The sequence below is a fragment of the Bos mutus genome, chromosome 11 (genome assembly GCF_027580195.1).
Source record: "Bos mutus isolate GX-2022 chromosome 11, NWIPB_WYAK_1.1, whole genome shotgun sequence".
Taxonomy (NCBI): Eukaryota; Metazoa; Chordata; class Mammalia; order Artiodactyla; family Bovidae; genus Bos; species Bos mutus.
Genome location: NC_091627.1, coordinates 58,346,061 through 58,370,666, shown reverse-complemented (window position 1 = coordinate 58,370,666; position 24,606 = coordinate 58,346,061). Strand labels below are relative to the sequence as shown.

At 40.1% G+C, this 24,606-nt stretch overlaps 1 protein-coding gene across 4 annotated transcripts in view; it reads right to left on the bottom strand.

Annotated features, from left to right (window-relative positions):
* The window catches only part of KDM3A (lysine demethylase 3A), a 56,334-nt gene extending 35,835 nt beyond the window's left edge, over nt 1-20,499 (bottom strand). For 2 of the 4 annotated variants that reach the window (XM_005900362.2, XM_070379451.1), the window contains exons 1-8: nt 20,369-20,499; nt 19,599-19,813; nt 11,024-11,179; nt 9,708-9,818; nt 6,025-6,127; nt 5,155-5,279; nt 4,387-4,459; nt 4,196-4,284 (exon numbers count right to left, since the gene is read on the bottom strand). In XM_005900362.2, the coding sequence (XP_005900424.1) occupies nt 4,196-4,284; nt 4,387-4,459; nt 5,155-5,279; nt 6,025-6,127; nt 9,708-9,818; nt 11,024-11,179; nt 19,599-19,784 (843 nt within the window). In that variant the 5' untranslated portion in view covers nt 19,785-19,813; nt 20,369-20,499. Of the gene's footprint in view, nt 1-312; nt 366-4,195; nt 4,285-4,386; nt 4,460-5,154; nt 5,280-6,024; nt 6,128-9,707; nt 9,819-11,023; nt 11,180-19,598; nt 19,814-20,368 lie in introns of those variants that run through there. The other 2 variants (XM_070379452.1, XM_070379453.1) reach the window with 1 other exon arrangement.
* Between the last annotated feature and the right edge of the window lie 4,107 nt (nt 20,500-24,606).

Sequence of the window (24,606 nt, the reverse complement as noted above, 5' to 3'; positions counted from 1 at the left end):
TAATAAAGGAAAGCAATGAGAAAAAAGGCAAGTAATGAAGCATACTGTATACGGCAGTGCTTCACCACAGTACCTGGCACATTGATTAGCTATCTCAAAGCAGAAACACATCATGCAAAACTCCTCGGTTCAGCCACCATGTGTTAGAACGATCATGACCTGGATCATTTCCTTTAAGAGACTGAAGTAAGTAGATCACTATAACTCTCCTAAGGTTTAACTTAACAGGCATAGCACTCTGATTCCAAACCCGTCTCCATGTGCACACCGCTGCACTGGCCTGACTTGGCAAGGGTCAAAGTTTCTTCTTACCTGAAGAGTTTTCCCTGAAGGTCTTCTATACCAGTCATGGCAATAGTTCCTCCCTGCCAGCAGACGGAGATAATATAATTGAGTGTATAATGATATTCCAAAAAGGATACTGCTGGCTCATACTACTCAGCAGACTGTCTCAATTAACCAGGCAACATCCTAACTCTGAGGAATAGTCTGCTAGGCAGAGAAGACCTTCAAGGAGCCAGATGCTACTGGCAAACAGGTTCACCTTATCCAGAAGTATTCATCAAGGCAATAAAGAGTCTCATCTACCTAATCCTAAACTCTTGTCACCCAAAGACTACCAACTCTGCACACATCCAACATATCTGCAAAGTGGAAACACAGTGAGACATGCACCAAGTGTGTTACTGTACTCACCTTTCACTCACATATTTAAATGAACTCTTTCTCTCCCCACATCTTTCTTTACCTCTCCATCTCCCTGAAACTTAGGCTAGGCCAGTGTTTCCAAAAAACTTGTCTGATTACAAGGATGACCCATGACAAAGAAGAATATTTACTGATATGGAAAAACATTCATAATATACTGTGAAATCATGAAAGCTACACAAGAGTATGGCTTTTAGTTTTTTAGTTTTTTTTTTTTTAAGCCTCTATAACTATACAGGAAAAAGAAAAACAAACAAAAATAGGAAGAGGATAGGTATTCCAAAATGTGAATAGTGAGTCTCTGAAAAGTGTGATTATGAGTGATCTTTTCTTTACTATGCTTTTCCAGGTTACCAAAATATTTTTAAATGAGAGTAACTTTTTCAAAAAAAGTAAGAACCTTTATTTTGAAAATAAGTGCAATAGAAAGAAGAATAACTTTTTATAATTAAAAATATAGTAATAATTTCTAAAACATCAATACCCAGGTAAAAATTTACCATCGCCAACTTCCTTTAGAATGAGAAGATAACTAGGATAGGTCTTTCATTTGCTTGTTGAGGCAAGGAATATGGCTTTATTTGGAAAGCCAGCTGACTGAAAAGATGGCAGACTAATGTCTCAAAATAACCATCTTCTAGGATAGGTCTTACGAGCTGAAACAGACATGCTTTTCTACATCAAATTTATTTTCACATTTTAGATGTCAAAGTTAAGGCTCAAATAGGTTGAGAGACTTATCTCCTAGCCAAAGTTCAGGCCTTTTTGAAAATAGATTCTACTGTTCCCAGTAATCAGTTCACACAAACCTACTGAGCTGGATAGGATGCTGACAGAGAGCAGAGAGACATGCTCCCTGCCCTTCAAGAGTGGGAGTCAGTAAAGATTGTCATACTGAGTGAAATAAGTCAGAGAAAGAAGAAAAAATACTGTATGACACCCCTTATACATGAAATCTAAAAAGAAATGATACCAATGAACTTACAAAACAGAGACTCACAGACAGAGAATGAATTTATGGTTGCCTATACACACTGCTATATTTAAAATGGATAACCAACAAAGACCTACTCTATAGCACATGGAACTCTGCTCAGGGTAATGTGGCAGCCTGGATGGGAGGAGAGTTTGGGGGAGAATGGAGACATGTATATGTATGGCTGAGTCACTCTGCTGTTCACCTGAAACTATTACAACATTGTTAACTGGGTATATCCCAATACAAAGCAAAAAGTTTTTTTTTTTTTAAGATGCATTTTTAATACATAATATTAAAGCATAAAAGACTAATATTTTATTGATCCATGTATCAGCTTTTAATCTATGAATATGATATGTATTTTCATTAATTTGTGGCTTCGTTCAATACTTTCATGATTGTCTCCATTAAAAAAAAAAAGTGTGAGTCAGGAAGAGAGGATCACTTACATATGTATGTTACTATATTTTACAGGCACTACCTTTGCCTTCAAGGTCATATATTTACTTGCTCAGTTGCCTATCACTTCACTGATAAACTTGACACTGTGAAGAACTGGCACCTTTCCCAACAGGACGTCCCCAATGACCCCAGTCCCACTTGTACCCCAGGTTGATTTCTCCATGATCCATTAGGATGCCATTTCCTGAGTAATGGTCCCCACCTCAACAGAACATCATGTTGCTCTCCTTTTCATCTCACTGTTTACACTGATGCCTTCTCTATGACAGACAACACTCAAATAACCTCTCCAAATCACCCTTTATTATCTCTATCCAAGACTGCTAACAATTTATCCAGTGCCAAAACCTGACAGGTTACTATTCTACTGTTTCTCTTTCAGCTTCTAATACCCTGGATCACTTGACAATATCCCATGAGCTTACCTCTAAGAGGCAGTAATCACTTGCCTGACATCCTCAATTTGCAATCCTTACTACACTACTTCAATCTGGTGAACGTTAAGGCAAAATGAAAAGGGAGTAATATTAATTTCCAAAATGACCTCTCCATTCTTTCCTGAATTACCTGAGGTCAAGCCTTCACATATGGAAGAAAGAAAGAGGTACTAGATACCTTGGTTTACACAGTTTCTGCTCAAGCATTAAAGCTCCTGTGGCCTGTACACAGGCTTAAGCTTCAGGAAAGTCCATCATCCTAGCCACCCAGATTTTAGTATTTGTGTGGTATGTGCTTGCTTTGGTTCTAGTTGATGTTGTAATCCAGTCTGCCCTGATTCAGAATCTCAGATTCATTCAATGACTCTGACCACTCTCATGCCATCTCTCCTTGCCCTCTTTCTCCAGACGCCTAAATTTCCCTCCAAAATGCTGCCAACAATCTCAACTTGGTCAATTTTAAAATTCGAAACTCCAGCCTGGAGCAGAGCATCATAAAGGCATTTTTGACAATTATAACACAGTAACATATTCATGTAACTTAAGTACATCTGGATACCTAAGTTGTGAGAAAGTTATCTGTACTAAGACCTAAGGATTCAACTCACTTAAAGAGCCTATAGTTTTTTACCCAGATTTCAAATTTTGACCCTGGTATTTATACTCCCTTAAGAAGTTTATCCCAGTCCTCCATGCCCTTATTAGGCTAGTCTGTCTAGCCCAATCTTTTGGGAATTCTGACTAAAACTTTCCCCAGTGTGTACACTGTGATGTTCTAAAGACATGTACTAGTAATTACAAAGCATAATAAAACACAGAATTTGACCTACTCTGGGATATAGGTTAAAACAATGGTAGAGATGTTAGGTGAGGCTTCCCCAAGGAAGCAATATCACATTAGAAAGATACACGGGAGTTACTTAGAATGAAGACAGCATTAGAAGAGAAAGGGGGACTACAAGTCCTGAGGTTGGAGAGAACATGAGGTACCTAAAGAGCTAAAGAAGACCAGCTTCTCCATAGCATGGAAGAGAGGGAAAAGCTGACAGCCTTAAGTTTCTTGACCCAAATCCTAACTACTTCAGGAGGATAGAAGTAAATCCAGTACTTGAACTCAACAGTGCCACTCATAGAAGCCTGTACTTTTCTCGGCAGAAATTAGTAATGGCAAACCGACTGCTTCCTTCAAAAAGCAAGTATGTTGGTTCACCCAATCATTAATGACCAATCCAGACCTATTATCCAGGTGGGAGTCCTATTTCAATACCAATCTACTCAGAATTCTAAGGTTCCTCCCCTCTTCTCATGGATGCCATTCTTTTGATTCGATACACACAACTCAATTTATCTTTAAAAATATCTCCATGTGGTGGAATTGTCAAACCTACTGAGGATTTTCAGCAAATATCAAAAATAGTGAACCAGAAATGTATATTATCTCCATCTGCTTGAGCATAGAAATTATGGCCAAGATCTGGGACCAGGAGAGAGCAGACACAACAGCACAGATGAGCAGAGAAGACAGCCTTATTACCACTAAACATACTGGCCATGCACTGCAAGAATTAAAGAGAGCTTCACATAAGTGACAGAAAAAAAGCAAGGCTACCTCGGAGCATGATTTTGCCTGTTTGGAAACCAGGTTTCCATTATTCTCTGAAGACTTGCGTTTCACAGCTCCCATTCTTATAGAATTACCTAAAATGATTAAAAACAGGTAAGTCAGCCTCCCTGTTTCTCTTAAGATGAGAAGGATGAAGGGGAAAGGAGAATAAAAGTTTTAATCAAACAGTATCTTACCACATGTCACGAAGTTATCATGTACAACTTCAACATGAATCAGTGATGGATCCACAATTTTCAGTGCTGGAATCTTAAGAACAAACAAAACAAAGATACCAGGACATTTAAAAAATGCTCAGGAATATACCAGAAATTACCTCTACCACTCAGTCGTGTCCCGACTCTTTGCGACCCCATGGACCACAGTCCTCCAGGCTCCTCTGTCCATGGGATTCTCCAAGCAAGAATACTGGAGTAGGTTGCCAACCCCTTCTCCAGACGATCTTCCTGACCCAGGTATCATCAAACTTTGGTCTCCTGTATCGCAGGCAGGTTCTTAACCATCTGAGCCACTAGAGAAACTAGTTAACAATAGGAGTTTCTTACATATAATTTCCTTTTAAAAAATTACTGATTTTTTTTTCCAGTCCGCTATTTTAATATAAAATAACAAAGGTATTTATTTAGCTCCTATGTGAAAGTAAAAGTGTTAGTTCCTCATTCGTGTCTGACTCTTTAACAATCCCATGGACCGTAGCCCACCAGGCTCTTCTGTCCATGGAATTTCTCTAGGCAAGAATACTGGAGTGGGTTGCCAATCCTTTCTCCAGGGGATCTTTCTGATCCAGGGATCGAACCCAGATCCTCCTACATTGCAAGCAGGAGATTCTTTACTGTCTGAGCCACCAGAGAAGCCCCATTTAGCTCTTATAAGATACTATAATTACTTTTTATAATTATCTTCCTCTGTCAACTTATCTTACATGCAATTATCATGATTTTTACCTCCTCACAGTTGACTTGAAGAGTTTTTGACATTGGGTTTCCATTTACAATGGTTGCAGAAAACCACTGAGTTGATGGGTCCAAGCTGTAAATTTTTACTTCTGAACCAACTAAATTTTTGTCACCTTAAAAAAAAAAAAAAAATCCTTAGAGCGATTTGCATTATCTCTGAACAGCACCATTTATCCAGCAAAATTTTTTCCCAAGTCTTTAAAAAAACATGCAATATACAAAAAGGAAAAATTAAAAGATATTGCTATAAACTTAAGACAGACATTTCAGCAAAGGCAGGAGAAAATGTAAACTTTCCATTTTAAAGCTTCAATTTCCTATTGCTTTATCTTAGACTTGGCAGTATATTTATCCCAGCATCTGTATCAGACCAGGTAGTATCAGATAACTCATTGAGACCTAACTCACTCTCCTATGCAGTTTTAGAAGATCCAAATTCAGGAACCTCATCGGAACTTCTAAGTCTCCTAAAACATTCACAATTATGAAACTGACCAAGAAAATCAATAACAGTAATTGGTAAGATCAAGATCACCAAATTAATGTTTTACTCATTTTATAAGACTGAAATTCCAAACATATCAAATTTCATGTCAAAATATAGCTGAGCTTGTTCAGTATCTACTTCACTTTTATATCGTTCACATGATCCTCGGGCTTTCCAAATTTCAGAGACTTTAGAATACATTCTAGAATATAGTCCTCCACTCATCAAGCTGCATGGGAAATGCATCTAAAGAATTACTAAAAAAATGAGACATTTTAATGAGCAAATGAGTGAGAAGGGCTAAAACACAGCTTTTTACAAACTAATCACTGGTTAACTCATGAGCTATCACCAACAGACAATCCACATACCTTGTAAAAGATGGCTTTCATCTAAATGTTTCACAATCAAAGCTTGAAATTCTTTACTGACACTCTGATTATCCATCAGTGAAAGACGGAGATTGTTTACATCCTGAAAAATTGAAAATCATTACATTTTAAGGTAACAAATAAGAACAGTTGTTTAAATTCCAGTGGTTATTTCAATTCATTTAATCACAGGGATTAATAGTGTCAATTAGCCATTTGATGGCAGCAAACCATTGCAACTCCAATGAACTAGACAGGTCAAACAGTAAGACACCATCAAATGATCACAAATATAAGGCAGACAGAAGTGAAGCCACTTGAAGCTAAGAGTGAGACAGATACTAAGAGTGGCTCAAAGCATAATTTTAAATATGACAAAACTTAGACTATGGGACATATAATAAGCAAAGTAGCTAGTCATGCCAAAAATACTCTGTATCCCAAACTCTAGGGATTAGGGAAGTCACAGATCCAAATGCAAGGGGCAGAAGACACATACATAAGAAAATACTTAGATCTGTAGTGTCTGAAATTGCTGTTTTTAATAAACATCATTTCACATAGATTCATTTGAAATGAATCGAATTTGAAACCAGAATTCCAAATGCATTCTTCTTTACAAATGGTAAAGGTGGGGGTGAGGAGGGACAAAAGCTGAAGCCTAGGTCTTCAGCTAGACAGTTTTGAAACATTCAATTCTTGGCAGCTCTATTTCTGGCACTATTCCACAGTGTTCTGGCTTTGTGTGTATACTCAGTTATGATAAATGTATACAGATTGTCAATAAGAATAACCTGTCAGACCCGAGAAACCATATAGCACAGAAGCCCTTCCAATACTAGGCTTTCATGCTTTTCTGCATGTGAAATGGGTACACAATGGCCAAAAATAGTTCGTCCATTTTTCCCACTGGGAAGAATACCCTTTTACAGAGGCCATGCTGAAAAAATTTCTTAAGTAACATTAAACTAGGGGCTTCGTAAGAGTGCAACATTAAATTACCAGAATGAGCCATGTTTTTGTTTTTTTCCCCCTCATGCTATTGCAATTTCAAAAAATTTAAATGTGTTCACCAATTCATACTACAAGGTAAAAGAGCATTAATGGGGAGAGTCATTAACATTAAACGGCTCTTAAATAAGGTAGAATAATTGGATTCTGCCTAGAAGAGTTTCAAGGGCTCATCAAAAGTGCCAGGTAACTGAGCTGGACACTTAGTCATTTTTCTTATCCACCTATACCTGAGATGAATTCAACCCAACATTAGGTTTCAATTCCAACTTCTGCGTACCCCAAATAATTTTCAGATTCTCTATTCATTATTTAGGACAACCCTCCTACTGTGGTACCCATATCAGCCAACATAGAGTCTCATACAGTAGAAGCCTTACACTATCACCTGCCTCTAGAAGAGAATGCCCTGAAGCACTTAACTTTGGAAATCATCATCAGTAAAAGTCAAGAATACATGCAGAGTCTCCCTCAATCAGTATCATATTAATAACACTCACACTGACAGCACAGAGTGCACCTCCTTGAGAATAAAAACTTACTGATCTTTTCAATCTCAGGAAACAAAACTGAGTTCTACTTTAACTGAAAAGATGAGACACATTAAAGATGAAAAACAGAACTGTCCCGAAAACAATGTTAAGAAGTAAAAACTGCTCTCTGCTCAGTAGTAGTCTTCCACAGCCCCTCCTGTATGTTCCTTGGTCCTTAAAAGCAAGTATTCCGCATTTCAACGTAGGAAAAATATCAAGATAACCTTCCTAGCGTGCATGCACATGTGCCCAGTCTCTTCGGTCATCGTCTGACTCTTTGCAATCCCATGAACTGTAGCCTGCCAGGCTCCTCTATCCATGGAATTCTCCAGGCAAGAATAATGGAATGGGCTGCCATGCCCTCCTCCAGGGGATCTTCCCGACCCAGGGATCAAAACTGGGTCTTCTGTGGCTCCTGCACTGCAGGCAGATTCCTTACCTCTGAGGCACCAGGGAAGCCCCATTTACCTGATATATGAAGATAACTTGTGCCCACAACTAAGAAAAAACATCTTCCTCTATTCCATTCACCTAAACATTATAAAATAAGGTTCAGAGTATGAATCTTGTTTTCACTCACTTCCAGGATATGGAAATAAAAGTGAGACTTGAGCACAGAAAAGCCAATGCTTTGGGTTTTCCAATACAGACCCAGCAATGGCAATGACCCTTGGTCCTAAACTGTCTTGTAGCTCATAAACTGGTTTAATGGTTCTATAGGCCACAGAAACAAGTCAGGTCACAAAACCAAAGAGGGTAAAGAGGATAACTGAACTTCACAAATGACATCTAAAACAACAAATGTTCATTTTAAGACCAACATTACTCCCAAGGTAGTGATCTGTGGAAGTAATGTGCATGTTCTTCCCCTCCCTCCCAACATTTTTATAATAAAGGAAAAAAATAAACAAATGAGCAAGACCCAAGAGCCTAAATGTTGTGAAGAAAAAGGTAGTTCTGCAAGCTAAACTGGAAAGAATAGGAACACACACACACACTTGACTCATACCGTTTGCAATAGTTAGGTCACCACACACACTGAATTTGTTAATACTGAACCATTCTTAGGGGAAAGATGGGGTTAGGTTTCTTGAAGCCTCTGGGCACAAGAGACATCAACCAATCACAATACATAACCTTGTTTTTGTGTGTTTCTGTTGGAAAAAAACCCACTTCACAGTTTTTAATATATATAACTGCATTTATTTGCATGCAAAGTCGCTTTAGTCATGTCCAACTTTGTGCAACCCTATAGACTGCAGCCCATCAGGCTCCTCTGCCTCCCATTCTCCAGGCAAGAATACTGGAGTGAGTTGCCATGCCCTCCTCCAGGGGATCTTCCTGACCCAGGGATCGAACCCAAGACTCCCGAGGCTCTTGCATTGCAGATGGAATCTTTACCCCTGAGCCAGCGGGGAAACTGTATTACTGCATTACTAACTTTGAACTCACAGCTACCATACCTCATAGCTGAATGAAGCTTACATAACACATGTTCTAAGACTCACGTAGAAACAGTACAGACCACTTCAGCACTATCCCAGGGGGCCATTTTAAACATTGAATTAACCAACAATGTAGTACTAAACAGACTTTGAAAAGGACACTTGTTTACAGTAGAAGAGATGAAACAAGAAGGCAGAATGGCACCTTATTCAAACCTCAGCTGGGAACAGGTGTCAGACAACTCAAAATTTTCACCACTCTGCACATGTCTGTGAATGACCATAAAAGCACCAAAATACTAATTGGGGGGTTACAAATATATTTCAGCAAGTAAGCAAGTCCCCAAACATAGAATCCTTAAATAATGAGGACTGATATATATGCATACAGATACATGTATATATGAGTAACAGTTAATCTTTTAAAAATCATTTTCGTATCACCTATTTTAAAAATTATTTCGTATTACACACAAAAGCCATCAACAGTAGTACCTTTGTCCTTCCAACCCCAATAAACAGTACCAACCCAATGGCTAACATTGAGCATTAATGTCTACTATCTGCTCATAAGATGGGTCCTTTTTTCTGCTAGATATCTGATCTGGAACAATCAACGTCAATACGTTAGTTCTCACATTAAAGGAGTTTATACTTCTATTTTTAGGGCTTAATATTGGTTCTAAAGTTTTACCTGTATAGGCTTTAAAAGGTCTTTAGAAAGAAATACTCTTTGTTGATCTCCTAAAAAGCGAATAGATGTTATGGACCCCAAACCAGCTTTGTCCAGTAGAGATTTGTACATCTGAAACAAAAGAAAATGTTTTGGCATCATAACTGCTATTAGTATCATTGTGAAAATGGGGACTGGCAATGTTCCACACAAAGATTAAACCATTCATTTGTTTTACTTACTACTAGTATCTCAATAATAACTATTTATGTGACCAAAACAAGAGCGCACAATTTTTATCCAGAATCAATCATATAAACCCGATACACATTTGAGAGTCATGTTAACATATAGGTCTGGGTTTACAGATGTATGGCTTGGCCCAAATTTATGCAGAATACTGTTTTAAGTTTATTTTTCTGGGGAAATGGGCCATGTTTTTAGCAAATTCTTAATAGATGGAGGAAAAAATACGAAAAGCAAAATACAACTTTAAACAAAACCCTACATCACTCAAAACCCTTCCGGGGCTCGTCTCATCCATGGGCAAAATCTCAATTTGGTTCACACACCATGCAGGTCCTTCACAAGCTGGCTAGCCTTTTAATCATCCTCTTGGCCTTTCAACTACCCAAATCTGTCCCAGCTCACCTCTCAAACAGCATTAACTGTCCTCGCCAGATACAGAGCTCACTCTTTGCCTTTAACTGCACCAGACTTCTGGTGTGGAAATGGCACTATCATATACTGACTGCTGGTGTCTTTAAAGTCAAAGAAATATGAGCTGGGGGAACCTTAAAGATCATGAGACCAAAAGTGGAAACCCTGACAGGAGCCAGGCAACACCTACTATTCAGCTTCAGCCTACTGTTGCTAAAAGCCTGTTGCTACAGGCTTTAGTGTGGCCATATCTTACTGTTCTTTCAGTAAGAACTGGGAATCTAGATTTTTAAGAATATTCTCTACATTTTTTTAGGTAGACAGCTAATTTAGATTTTTTTAAAACACTGTAAGGGGCAAACTAAAAAGATCTGTATGTCGGTATTTATCGGCTGGTTTCCAATCCTTGACCTAGAAGTTCCCCATATTACCCTCACTCCCTACTCTTCAAGTGAGGAAACTGAAAACCCATGAAAGTCAAGGGTCCAGAATTGTAGGCCTCCTAACAGGGCTGACAGGAGATCCTGGGGCTTTTTCTGAATCTTCTGCAATATCATATCTCTGTACTATTATTTTCCAGAAGGCCAACTATAGATATTACATATAGATTTTCCCTGTTTCGTTCATAATGGATGAAAGAACTTCTCAGGGGTTCAATAAGCCCAAGTTTTACTTACTATTGCAGGCCACTGAACAATTCGCTCAGAAATTTCAGGAGACTTTCGTTCAGCCAAAACCAAGTTATGTTCCACTAAGAAAGCTCTCCTTAGGAGGCTGTAGACATCTATCCATCTTCTCTTCCTCCAAGATTCTCCATCAAACTCCACACATACCTAGACAAACAGAATTGAAGGAAAGCAGACTTGATTAACAAGAACATGAAAGACGCCTAAGGTGAAATTAGACCCTGATCAGTCTATTCAGATCTGTATCTGTGAAATATGCTGCTCCCACTCCTGCTCTCTTACTTCCCTTCTCAACCCACAATAAAATAACCAGATATGAGGCTTCCCTGGTAGTCCAGGGATTAAGAATCCGCCTGGTGATGCACGTGACAGGAGTTCGACCCCAGCCTAGGAAGATTCCACATGCCACAGAGCAATGAAGCCCATGTGCCACAACTACCAAACCTACGCTCTGGAGCCTGCAAGCCACAACTACTGAAACCACGTGCTGCAACTGCTAAGGCCACATGCCTAGAGCATGTGCTCCACAACAAGAGAAGTCAGCACAATGAGAAACCTGTGCACCGCAACTAGAGAGCAGCCTCCGCTCTCCACAACTAGAGAAAGCTGCGCATAGCCATGAAGACCCAGCACAGTCAAAAATAAATATTAAAAAAAAAAAAAAAAACAGATATGTTAGTCTACTCTAAATATCAAGCTTTGGCTCCCAGGCCACTTTGGGAAGCAGAAGTCAAAGGATATGGGGGCCAATCTGTCCTCAAGTAATCTCTGGGAAGACCTAACAGAAAAGAAACCCCATGTAGAAGGTTTTCACATGTTAATTAGACATCAGAGCTTGGAGAATTGAAAGACAGAAATCTGAAACCCTAAGATGTACTTGTCACAGGGCATTGTAATTCTGTGTTGACACGGTCACTAAGTAGTTGATGACCCCCAACAACACAATCCACCACTGGCTTTTACATTCCTCTGATAGCAGCAGATTCAGCAAGAGGCACTTTCAATGCTTTGAGTTGAATAAACTGGGAAATTTACCTCAGAATTTGAACTCCAAGAAAACTGTGCTAAATACAGAAGTAATTGATAAATGACACCAGAATTTTCCTAAACTACCTGTGTAACTTCTTATATGAAAATTAAACTACTTTTAAAATACTATTTTCCAAGTAACTATGAAATTTACTGCTTCTGATTTGTAAAATACCTTTTAGCCTTAAAGTTATAACCCTTGACCTAGAAGTTCCCCACATTATCCCCTTAAAACCTGTATAGATATTTTAAGATATAAAGGTAGAATTCAGTCTAAAAGTGGGTCTCTGACAGTAATGCAGTAGTAATCAGTCACAAAATTCTTAAAATTCATGTGAATGTACCAAAACACCTTAGCTTCCTTAACCCATTAACAATATGCTACCCTTTTACATTGTCGTTCACTCGCTAAGTCATGTCTGACTCTTTGTAACCCCAAAGCACGTCAGGCTTCTCTGTCTTTCCCTATCTCCCGGAGTTTGCTCAAATTCATGTCCATTGATCCAGTGATGCTAACTAACCATCTCATCCTCTGTCACCCTCTTCTCCTTTTGTCTTCAATCTTTCCCAGCATCAGAGTCTTTTCCAATGAGTCAGCTCTTGGCATCAGGTGGCCAAAGTACTGGAGCTTCAGCATCAGTCCTTCCAAGAAATACTCATTGGGTGTTTTCCTTTAATTTATTCTAAGTCTTTTAAAATGTTTTTTATATTTTAACTGATACGATATATTCCCTTGGTATTCAGTGTAAAAATCACTATTTTTGATTTAAAAGCCCTCATTTTTGCCTTCAAAGAATTAGTAAATCCATCAACACTTCATAATTTCAGAGACAATTCTATCTCCCTTTTCAGCCTTTAGGAAAAAAGTTTACTTATTTTCCATTCACTCATCAGAATCCAATTCAAAAATCCTTTCCTCAAAGACATTGTCCCTTACCCAAGAGCCCCTCTCTACCCCAAGAGAAGTCCCTTGCTAACTGTACTCAAAACTCTGTCCTTTTCCTTCCCAACACTTATCCACATTTTGAATTATTTATTTGTGGTTAATTGACTGACATATTAAAAACTCGAATAGGTCAAAGTCTGTGTTGGCTTTTACTTACCACTGTATTTCATGGGTCTCCATGCTTGTTGAGTGAATAAATTTCTCTCTGAACTGGGCTCTTACCTTCTGTTTCTCTCATCCACTTGGAAGGCAGGAAGATCCCAAGGGATATACCACTAGCCTCAATCCCAAACTTTTTCAGGTTTATGGCTATATAATATCAATCTTTAAAATCAATTAAATTTAAGACCAATCCTATCTTCCTCTCCCAATCACAAAATGTACATCCCTAATTTCTCAGACAACTTCCCCTGAGAAGAGCATATCTTCTTGGTATGGCAGGCTTTTATCCTTGCAGTTATTACAAAGTGCAAATGGGTAAGCACCTATTATGTGACAAGGCCCCATGTTCTATGATTCCACTGGTTCTATGTATTCCATCCATCACCATAACCAACCAATGGTCTTTCAAGACAGAGGTGTTCAGAGACTGAGTATATTCCTTTCTGTTTCTAGCCACAGAATCCGTGTCTTCCGATATCTTCCCCAGTCCTTCTGCCCCACCTCACATCAACTTCAAACCCAACCTAGCTCTGGACGACAGAGCTTTCCCATCAATGTAGTGTACCAGGTGTGTACATCTACAAACTTCAGAGCCACAGAGATCTGGGTTTGAATGCCAGCTTTGCTGAAGCTTTCTTAGAATGGTTTTATATGCATAAAATACAATGCAACCAATTAACTGTACCCAAGTCAAGAATGCTTGCCAAAATCTAAGCTCTCTGAATTTAGTGTTCTAGCGGCTTCAGAATGCAAGTACTAACACCTACCCTTCACGGAATTGTTAGGTAGATTTTAAAGGCAATGTACATTAAGTATCTAGCAAGCAGACTAGGCAGCTTTAAGACCTTCATGAAAACTCAAATCTTAATTTATCAGAGTATCACTTCAGTTAGGAATGGGGGAGATAAAGACTTAAATATGATCACCTAACATCAATTCAGAAAAAAAAGAAGTAATCTAAGATCTTAAGTGGTTTCTCAAAACTTAAGCAATATCACAATTCTTATCATATCACTATCTACAAAGCTTATAGTCAACCCTAAACCAAAATTTAGACAATGTTCCTCTTTATATCTCAGTTTTTCAATAATTTGAAAACTAAATTTAGCTCTTTAAAAATAAGTTTATGACTTTGAAGTATTAGATCACATTAATCAAAAATTCATATTTAAAAAGATGGCTTTTAAAATACATATAATGAAACACAACAAATTGTGAGCTTTCTTAAACATGCTTTCAAAAGTTTCCTATCTATCACAACCACACATCTTTCTTTTGTGTGCTGAGGTTTGATGTGCTATATATAAGGACATCCCCCTGTCACCGTCCCCAAAAGTCTCTTCTGCAGAAATTTCTATAAAAATGTACCAGTAAGAATTCAAATTCAGGGGGAACTAACTCGATGGATGTGAGTCTGAGTGAACTCCGGTAGTTGGTGATAGACAGGGAGGCCTGGCGTACTGCGATTCATGGGGTCGCAAAGAGTCAGACACGACTGAGCGACTGAAGTGAACTAAACATGATTTTACCAAGCTCCTGCAAGCTGACAGATGCAGCTAGTTCTCATTGTAAAGAGTCTTCTTCCCGCCACAATCCCTTGGTCCAGAAAGGAGATGTTATTTATGCTATATAACTCCAAAGGCCAGAAAGAGGCCTATTTAATTATGATTCACTACCTGTAATTTCCAAAGTTCCAGATTTTTAACAGGGCATCTTGTAAATGTATGTCTATTAGCCTATCAAATTCATTGACCAGATGTTGGATATTTCAAGTTAATTATTTCAAGCTGCTGCTAAGTTGCTTCAGTCGTGTCTGACTCTGTGCGACCCCACAGATGGCAGCCCACCAGGCTCCCCCGTCCCTGGGATTCTCCAGGCAAGAGCACTGGAGTGGGTTGCCATTTCCTTCTCCAATGCATGAAAGTGAAAAGTGAAAGTGAAGTCGCTCAGTCGTGCCCTACTCTTAGCGACCCCATGGACTGCAGCCTACCAGGCTCCTCCATCCATGGGATTTTCCAGGCAAGAGTACTGGAGTGGGGTGCCACTGCCTTCTCCGATTTCAAGCTAGTTTTCCCCAAAAGAAAACCTCTTTAAGACACATGAATTAATATTATCTAATCAAGCTAATTTCAAGACCTCCCACTTAGTATACACTAATCTTACCTGAGTATATGATTATGAAAACTATCAGACTGGCCAAGTAAAATGTTTCCAGGTTTAAAAATAGGCACTTACACAAAGGCATGTTTTTTAATCCCAAAGTTTTTGATGACATTATCTACTCTATGTCCAGCATGACGATGCAGAAGGCCACTTATTTCACTACTTCACAAATCAGAAATTATCTCATTATGCTTCTACTTATGTCTTCTTCCACCCAGACTTTTATCTAAAATCCTAGAGTCAAGCATTCAATTGTAGGGGTAAACAGTTATTACACTGTGCTAAAAGTTTCTCATTTTACATGGCTTGACAGGCAACAGAATCCACCTACATTCATTCAAGTTTCAACTGTATGCAAGAATGAAAAGACCAGGCAGACAGTAGTCATGGCATTCAGCTGCTAATGAGTGGGAAAAGCTATGACAAATCTAGACAGTGTACTAAAAAAGAGACACTACTTTGCCAACAAAGGTCCATATAGTCAAAGCTATGGTTTTTCCAATAGCTGTGTATGGATGTGAGCATTGGACCATAAAGAAGGCTGAGCACTGAAGAGTTGATATGTTTGAACTATGGTGTTGGAGAATATTCTTGAGAGTCCCTTGGACTGCAAGATCAAACCTGTCAATCCTAAAGGAAATCAATCCTGAATATTCATTAGAAGGACTGATGCTGAAGCTCCAATACTTGGACCACCTGATGTGAAGAGACAACTCACTGGAAAAGACCCTGATGCTGGCAAAGATTGAGAGCAAGAAGAGAAGGGAGGGACAGAGGATGAGATGGTTGGATGGTATAACCAACTCAATGGACTTGAGTTTGAGCAAACTCAGGGAGATAGCAAAGCACAGGGAAGCCCAGCATTCTGCAGTCCATGGGGTCACAAAGAGTCAGACATGTCTTAGTGAGTGAACCACAAAAGCAAGGAAGGGAAAGACCTAGACAAACAAGGTAGAGAAGGAGGACACTGTGAACATGCATAATGAACAAAGCCAGTTAGAAAGCAACCTGCCTCACACTCAAATAAGAATGGGATAAAAATAAGGTTAAATAAATTGTTCTAATCACACCTAATTAAGATCTGTTGTTATTCCAGGTAAAGAGAATACCACTGTTCCATTGCAAGACTATTTCTAAACTGCTTTCCTATATATAAGTAATAACTATTTGCTTCCTTCACGTATCTGTTCAAATATTTTAGCAAAAACTACATGCCAAGCAATGTTCTTAGTTCTGGGGATATTGATACTAGCAAAGTAAGAGTCCTGCTAATTTCATTCTATCTGAATATTAAAGCTTAGTATTTAAGGTTTGCAGACAAAAATGGGCAAGTTATTTAACTTGTTCAAGCCTCCGTTTGTAAAACTAAAAAGTGTGGTTTACTATCTAGGATTTTTGTGAGAATTAAATAAAACCATTTACTGTTTCAGTTGTTCAGTCATGTCTCTTTGTGACCCCATGGACTGTAGCCCACAAGCTCCTCTCTCCATGGGGTTCTCCAGGCAAGAATCCATGTGGGTTGCCATTTCCTATTCCAGGGGCTGACCGAAGGATCAAACCCCTGTCTCTTGAGTTTCCTGCATTACAAGTGGATTCTTTACTGCTTGAGGACCTGGGAAAAGGTATTTGTTAATTCTGTCTTCACCACTAAACAATGTAACTGAGTAAGTGGCTTTGCTACAAAGTCTTTCTTAAATGAACCAAAGTTAACAAGCCCTGGCCTTATTAACTCCTCAACCAAGGAAGCAAATCAGTCTAGACAGACTTGGACTACTACCAGTGCTAAAACAGGTGCACACTACTTGAATTTTATTCCTTCTTATTCATTATTGCCCCCAGTCCCAACCCATTCCCCAAATCCCCCTAAATCTTACAGCAGGGTCTTACTCAGTTTCTGCCTGTATCTTGCCAAACACAATTGGTTTCAAAGTTTCCAAAACTGCTTTTCGTAATACATGTCCCTATACTTATGCCAATTACTTCATCTGCTACTCCATTAAGGAATGCAGCAATAAATCATGATTAGAAAAGACAAGTTGAGTAGATTTCTTACATGAGGGCTGAGTTGTGAAGAATGTAGGTAAAGCAAAAAATCCACTATAAGTTAAATTGTTCTTGAATTAAATCCCCCTGGCCTCCAGGTTAGGCACCTTAGCCCACTGGAAGACAAACAGCCAAACCTAGATTCAAGTGCTCTCTCTGTCCCTTAGTAGCTAACTATGCAAGTCTGGACAAGACTTCCTTTTTAAAATCTATTTCTTCTTTCTGAAAATGAAGCTATCACCACCACTTCAAAGGCTGGGGGTGAGGAAGATGCAGGGAAGACGACACATAAAGGACCTCCTAGACTGCCTTCCTAACCCAACAGGTCCTTGATCTCTGATGGGGAAGGGAACACCTAGTGTCTCATCAGTTGCTAAAGAACTAAAAACCGTGAAGCTTAATCTCGTTTCCACTCAAATCAAATAAAAACCAAGGCAATAGAGAAAATTTTACTTGTGAAATAAACCATAACAACTATGATTAACATCTACTCCCCAAAGCCCATTTTTAATGGAGAAAGTTTATTAGCCTAAAGCAAACAGGTTGGCCATCCCTGCACCACACTAATTCTTTCTGTAAACCTCAAAACCCAGTTTTCAATGAGTGAAACCAACTTCACACTGTATGATAGGAATCCTTCAGTGGCACAGCCTTTGATTAGGGAGCACGATGATTAAGAAAGCAGGCTCAACGGTCAAAACTTTCTGGTGAGAACAATTCCAATTGTGACTTAGACAAGACAATCTACCCCAGGCCCAGTATTTTTGTCTGTAAAGTGGGGAATATTAGTACCTACCCTCAAAGAACTGCTGTTAAGGATTAAATATGAACACAGCCATCAACTGTTCAGCATGATGCCTAACACATGGTTAAGTACACAATGGTCACTCCTTTTTCCACATGAACATAAAGTAGACTACGGAAGCTTTGAAAATACATGACCACATATCCTTTCCTATAACCTTTTGCAAACTAATTACTAGTTGGGGCATGCACTGTCACCTTGAAAGTGTCCCCCTTGAACAGTGTTTCAGAAATCAACATGTATTCAACTGCTAGCGCGAAAGCTTGCTTCCCTTATCTGAGCAGTTTGCAAGAAAAAGCCAAGATAATGACCAAGTGAATCTATTACCCAGGATGGAAAGCTCTTCTGTTCTGACAAGCTTCCTTCAAGTTATCACCACTTCAGAGTTTTTGTTGGGGACCTCTCTTCAGTTATTTTTTTGCACAAAGGAGACTTTATTGGTACAATGGCTTTCTCACTGGTCGTTTCCAGCACCCTTTCACACCCATACTTCTATCAGGGAGTAAGAGCAGAATTCATCTCTTTTTGAAAAGATCTAACTGAAAAAGATTCTGCGTGTCATTTCGATTCAAAATCACCTGCCGCAATTGTTCCCATTTCTCCCTCCCTTCCAACACTCCAATGGAGTGTTTGAAGTCATTCCTCCGGCACACCGTGTAAGGGGCAGCTCCACCCCAGCCCTCCATATATGGTCATATCCCACACCCACTTACAGACTCTTCAAAGACAACCAGGAACTCACTCCTGCCCTGACCCACCATATACGGGCAAACACCCACCCTAACACGCTAAAAAGAGGACTATGCTCCTCCCTCTACACACACTTTTTTCCTCACAAGTCTGAAAGTTTAAGAAGTTGGGGGGAAGAAATTCGGAGGAACGAACCAAAAAACCCAACTAAAAGCACTTGCATCCGCTATTCTCAACGCTCGATTCTCAAATATTCCAAATGTCACCCACCTGCCCAAGATAGTATTAACAACACTTCCCCCCTTTCCTAGAAGGAACCGTACTGTCCTGAGTAAACACTGTAGAAGGAAATGGCAACCCACTCCAATATTCCTGCCTGGAGAATTCCCACGAACAGAGGAGCCTGGCAGGCTACAGTCCATGGGATTGAAAGAGTCAGATAAAACACAGCAACTGAGCAAGGAGGCACAGGGCGGGCAACAACTAAGCATGTCTGAGCAACCCCTAAGCCCATTATTAAAAACAGGCAACTCCAGGCCAAACACACCTCGCTCTACACACCATTTCAAAGACTTTGAAGGTCTAGTTTTCTGCACCTTCAGATCAGATGCCAACTTTCTGGTCGCCTTTTCAGAAAAGGGGAGGGGGGGAATGGGGGTGTGCTGGCTGTCTCGTTACCAAGGTAACTAGGAAACGTCCGACTGTCGAGGCTCGGGAGCCGGTTATACCTTCAGATCCTTCTTGGTAACGTCGGTGTGGGAGACGGCTCGAATGGTCCCGGAGAGCCAGGGCCACTCGGCGACGCGCTCCACGTCCCAGCTGTCGTGGCCGCCGTCGCCGCCGTCGCCTGCAGACAGACTGAGGAATCGCTTCCCCACCAGTACTGGCCAACTTTCTCCGAGCGTGAGCACCATGGTTTCCACGCTGCAGGAAGGGCTCCTCCTGCAAAAACACAAAAACAAAATGCAACGGTGGCGACCGGCAGGAGCGGGCCGGGAAGAGAGGGCAGTGGGGGCGAGGGGGCGGGAAGAGGAGACCAGGGAGGAGGGAGGGTCCTAACCTCGCTCTGAGGACCGGACCCCGGGCGGCGGGGGCGAGTACGTAAGACTCAGCACCCGATCTCTCCACCCGCGCCTTCCCCGCCCCCCTCCCCTCTCCCCCACCCCAAACACGGGCCCCAAGCGCCGCGTGACCCTCGCTCTCCCAAGTTTCGCTTTTCCAAAACCTTAAACCTCACCACAGACTAAGTGAGGAGAGAATTATTTGCTTAAGTGGATCTGAAAGTGTTCGCCCCTCACCCCGGAAAAGAAAAGGCCCCGAAGCAGAGGGCCCGTCCCAGGCGGCCGGGTCCCCGCCCCGGGCGGCCCCGCGGGAGGGGCGAGCCCGCGGTTCCGCACTTGCCCCGCCGCCCCGCCCCGACACCCTTCTCCCCGGCCGCGGAACCCCCGGCCGGCGCCCCGGCGCGGGGATGGCGGGGCCGCGGGCTTGGCGCCTTCACCTTTCTTCCTCCGCTCCCCTCAGCCGAGGCCGCGGCGCTTTTACCCCGCCTCCCGCCTCCCTGAGTCACCGGCGGCAGCCGCCGTTTCCAGCCGCCCAGCCGACTCTAGCTCTGACTTGGTTCAAGAGCTCTCACAAGACACGCACAGCCTCCTGGGTCCGCCCCCTCGGAGCCGCTTCCACCGGTCATTGGCTGAGTCCGAGGAGCTGGGCGAGACTAGTAGGGAAAGAGCCCATCACCATTGGCCGTCCAAGCGAGGGCGGGGCGAGAGAAAAAAACAATTCCTTGGCTGCCTCCTCCCTCTCCCCTCCCCCTTCCGACTCCCGGACGACCCCCATTAGGTTAAAGTACACCGAGCGTAAGCGAGGGATTCCTCCGCCAGGGCCATTCTTTCCATTTGTTGCCTCACGGATGCAAAAAAGTCCCGAGAAATCGGTTATCAACTTTAGGACCCAGAGGAAAATTACTGTGGTGCACAGATAAGACTAGATGGCGAACCCTAGGGCTGTAAGTGCCTATTGGATTGCTTGTCAACTGCGTAGGGTGTCGACCGAAGATAGGTTTTCCACTTGGCGGAAGAATCTCACAGGAAAGGGGTGAGGGCGGTGCAGAGTCAGCGGGGGAGGGAAGGGACTGGAACGTGCGGTTTGAAGCGTACTCAGCTAGAGGGAGGAGCGACAGTGTTCGAGAGGCTCGTGCGCAGGCGCTTCGCGGAGCAGAGGCTGGAGCTTGGGCTGCTGGGCGAAATGGCCGCGGGAGGCGCAGGCGCACGTGGTGATGATCATGGAACGTCTGAAGTCCGCCATTTTGAAGGAAAAATGAAGAAAGGCATGGAGTCACTGGGAAATGATATTAATTATATCTAAAGCAAAAGAGGCCATTCGTACAATACAAGAAGGGCTATTTTCTTTATTTTTTTTTTAATGTAAAGGGAGAATGAGAAGATATTCTGAGTCTTACAAAGAAAATGAAAGACTAGATCAAGGTCATAATGATACAAGATATGAAGAGGAAGTGACTTTGAAGGACAAAGGAGTTGAAAGGTGATTGTGTCTGTTCCACCTGAAGATTTTTGGTTGAATGAAGAAAAAAATGCAATGAAGGAATTGAAGATCTGTTATTTTATAAAGGCTGGTGCTTGATGTGGTATCACATTTAATCTTTAAGATTAAATAAGATTAAGTGGAGATCTCAAGCTCACATTTTACAAGTGTGAAAACTGAGAATCGGAAAAAGTTCAGAAACATATTCAAGGAATTATAGATGCAAGTTAACTCCGGGTGTTGATTTTAAACATGTATGTTCTAAATACATGACATTAAATAAAAAAATTTAAGAATAAACACAAGAATTAGTTTGATTGATTTACAATTTGCAGACCATTAAAGAGGGGGGAAATGGAACAAAGAAAACATATCCAGTCCAGCATAAGTCAGAATGGGAACAAGGGAGGGAAAAAAAAAACAAACAACTAGACAGAAATATGCTAAATTGATTTTAAAAATTAAAGAAGTATAAAGATCAGTATTTACAATAAATATAAGTGGGTTAATTTTAATCAGACTTTAAAAAGACTCACTGGATTAAAAACAACCTATAAATTGACCTTGAGCAAATGCCAACAGCAGCACAAAGCATGAGAATATGGCCCGTAAAGAGTTTCTAATCTAATGGTAATCAGTGCACAGCAATAGAGTGATGTTAATAAAGTTGAAAGTAAAGGTATCAAAAATGGTTTTATAATAATGAGGATGAAGTCCACAAAGACAGCATAACATACACTAGAACTATTGTGACTGTGGGAACATATTCTAACCTTCGCTAAGGTTAAACATGAAAATTTTTTTGATAATTTGTAGTAGAATGTACTGAAGATATAAATACATCTATCCCAGGAATAGGCATCTCAGATTTTTAAAATTAGGTATAAGGATTTAGAGTACATAATTATTAATTTGAAAAGCAATAGCTACGAATAATTATATAAAATTCAAATAACATATAATTCCTAGGTTACATTATGGTTCCAGAACTTGGAAAAGATGGAAAGATATTCGATGTTTTATCCAATTTTATAAAACTCGTGAACCCCTATTATCAAATCTGAATCAGTAGAGTATAAGAAAGGAAAGCTATATAGTTCAACCACACTTGTAAACATAGACCAAAAATTCTTAATAAAATATTAGCAAGTCCAGCAGTATATTTTTAAAATAATCACCATAGTTAGTTAGGATTATTATTTGAATATGAGGTATTTCAGGTTTAGATATTTTCTATAATTCACCACAACAGGTGAAAAGAGAAAAATCAGGTTTAGTTTAGTAGAGACTGAAAAGAATACTCACTCATAATGAACTCCAAACTACCTAGAAAACTGGGAGTATTAAGAGCACACACATACTTAATGCTTATTCATGATTAAAATTTTTTAAACATCCTACAAACCTAGAAATATGACACCCACCCTAGAAAGACACCCATGCTAGAAAAACACCCACAAATATGAACTAAGAGACATCAACAAGGTTGTTCATTTCACCATTATTTGTGGCTGTGAAAAGTTAGAAATAATCTATATGTTCTTCAATTGGGTCATAAGTAAATAAAATACGATACATATAATGAAAAGTGAGTAGAGCATTTGAAAGGGAATGAAATATATTAATATTTAGATGTGCCAATAAGGATAGATTAGCAAAGCACATTTTGAATGGAAAAAAAAGTTGCATTTGGCAATATTTGAAAATACACAAAAATTACAGTATATATTAAAATTTATAACTGGCTACTAATATTGGAGAATGCACACTAGTAATGGGGGGTGTAGGTCAAAGATGATTTAGCATTGTAATTCTCTCACTTTTATAAGACAAAAGTATTCATGTTACTTTTGAAATTTAAAGTTATATTTAAAATCCTATAAATGTGATCTACTACACTGACACTCAAAAATATTCGTGACAAATTATTAGAACTAATACCAGAGTCAAGAAGGTGGTACAATAAAAGATCACCAACAACAAAAAGATCAAAGGAATTCCTAATCCTGAACAAGCATTAATTAGAACAGAAAACAGAAGAAAAAGAAACCACTTATGATCATGAAAACTATAGAATACAGGAAAAACTACAGAAAAAAAAATAATGTGAAATGAACAAAACCTATAAGAAGAAAACTGTAGGACTTTACCAATGGAAAGATAGCTATAAAATGAATACATAAAAGAAGATTTGAAAAACTCCATTTCCTTGTATTACTTGATAAAGATGTCATTTCTCCTCATGTTAAACTAATTCCAGATTAAATTTCTTTCAGTGAATGAAAGAATCAAAATACAGTATGTAAGTAATTAAGAGAATACAGAAACAGACCCATGGATATATAAACAATGAGCTTATGATTAACACAGCATTTCAAATGAATGTAAATAATAAACTATTCAATATATGCTTGGGGTTTCTTATTTATTAGAAAGAGGAAAGCACAGCAACCCACTCCAGTATTCTTGCCTGGAGAATCCCCATGGACAGAGGAGCCTGGCGAGCAACAGTCTATGGGGTCACAAACAGTCTGACATGACTGAACAACTAAGCACATCATTCATTAGGAAAAAATAACAAAGTCAGATCCCTACATTAGTGTCAGAAAAATAAGTTACAGGTTGATCAAAGAGCTCGATATTTAAAAAATCAAGGCAATGGCACCCTACTCCAGTACTCTTGCCTGGAAAATCCCACGGACGGAGGAGCCTGGTGGGCTGCAGTCCATGGGGTCTCGAAGAGTCGGACACGACTGCGCGACTTCACTTTCACTTTTCACTTTCATGCACTGGAGAAGGAAATGGCAACCCACTCCAGTGTTCTTGCCTGGAGAATCCCAGGGACAGGGAAGCCTGGTGGGCTGCCGTCTATGGGGTCACACAGAGTCGGACACGACTGAAGCGACTTAGCAGCAGCAGCAGTAAAATATTTAAAGATTCTCCACCCATTGCCATCCTCTGTCCCTTTCTCTTCCTCTTCCTGAACATTTCAGTCCTAAAGATATTAGAGTTCAGAGTAAGGTAGGTTTTCATAAGAAGTGGCTGCCCGGCATGGAAATTTGAGCTAATTAGGAGTTAGTCCTGGTGGGGAGAGTCAGAGCCCAAGTGGGATGACAATAGTAGACATACAGAAGGTTAACCCAGCATGAGATACCTAGAGCCCAAGCAAGGTGAGGTGGACATGCATGAATGGGG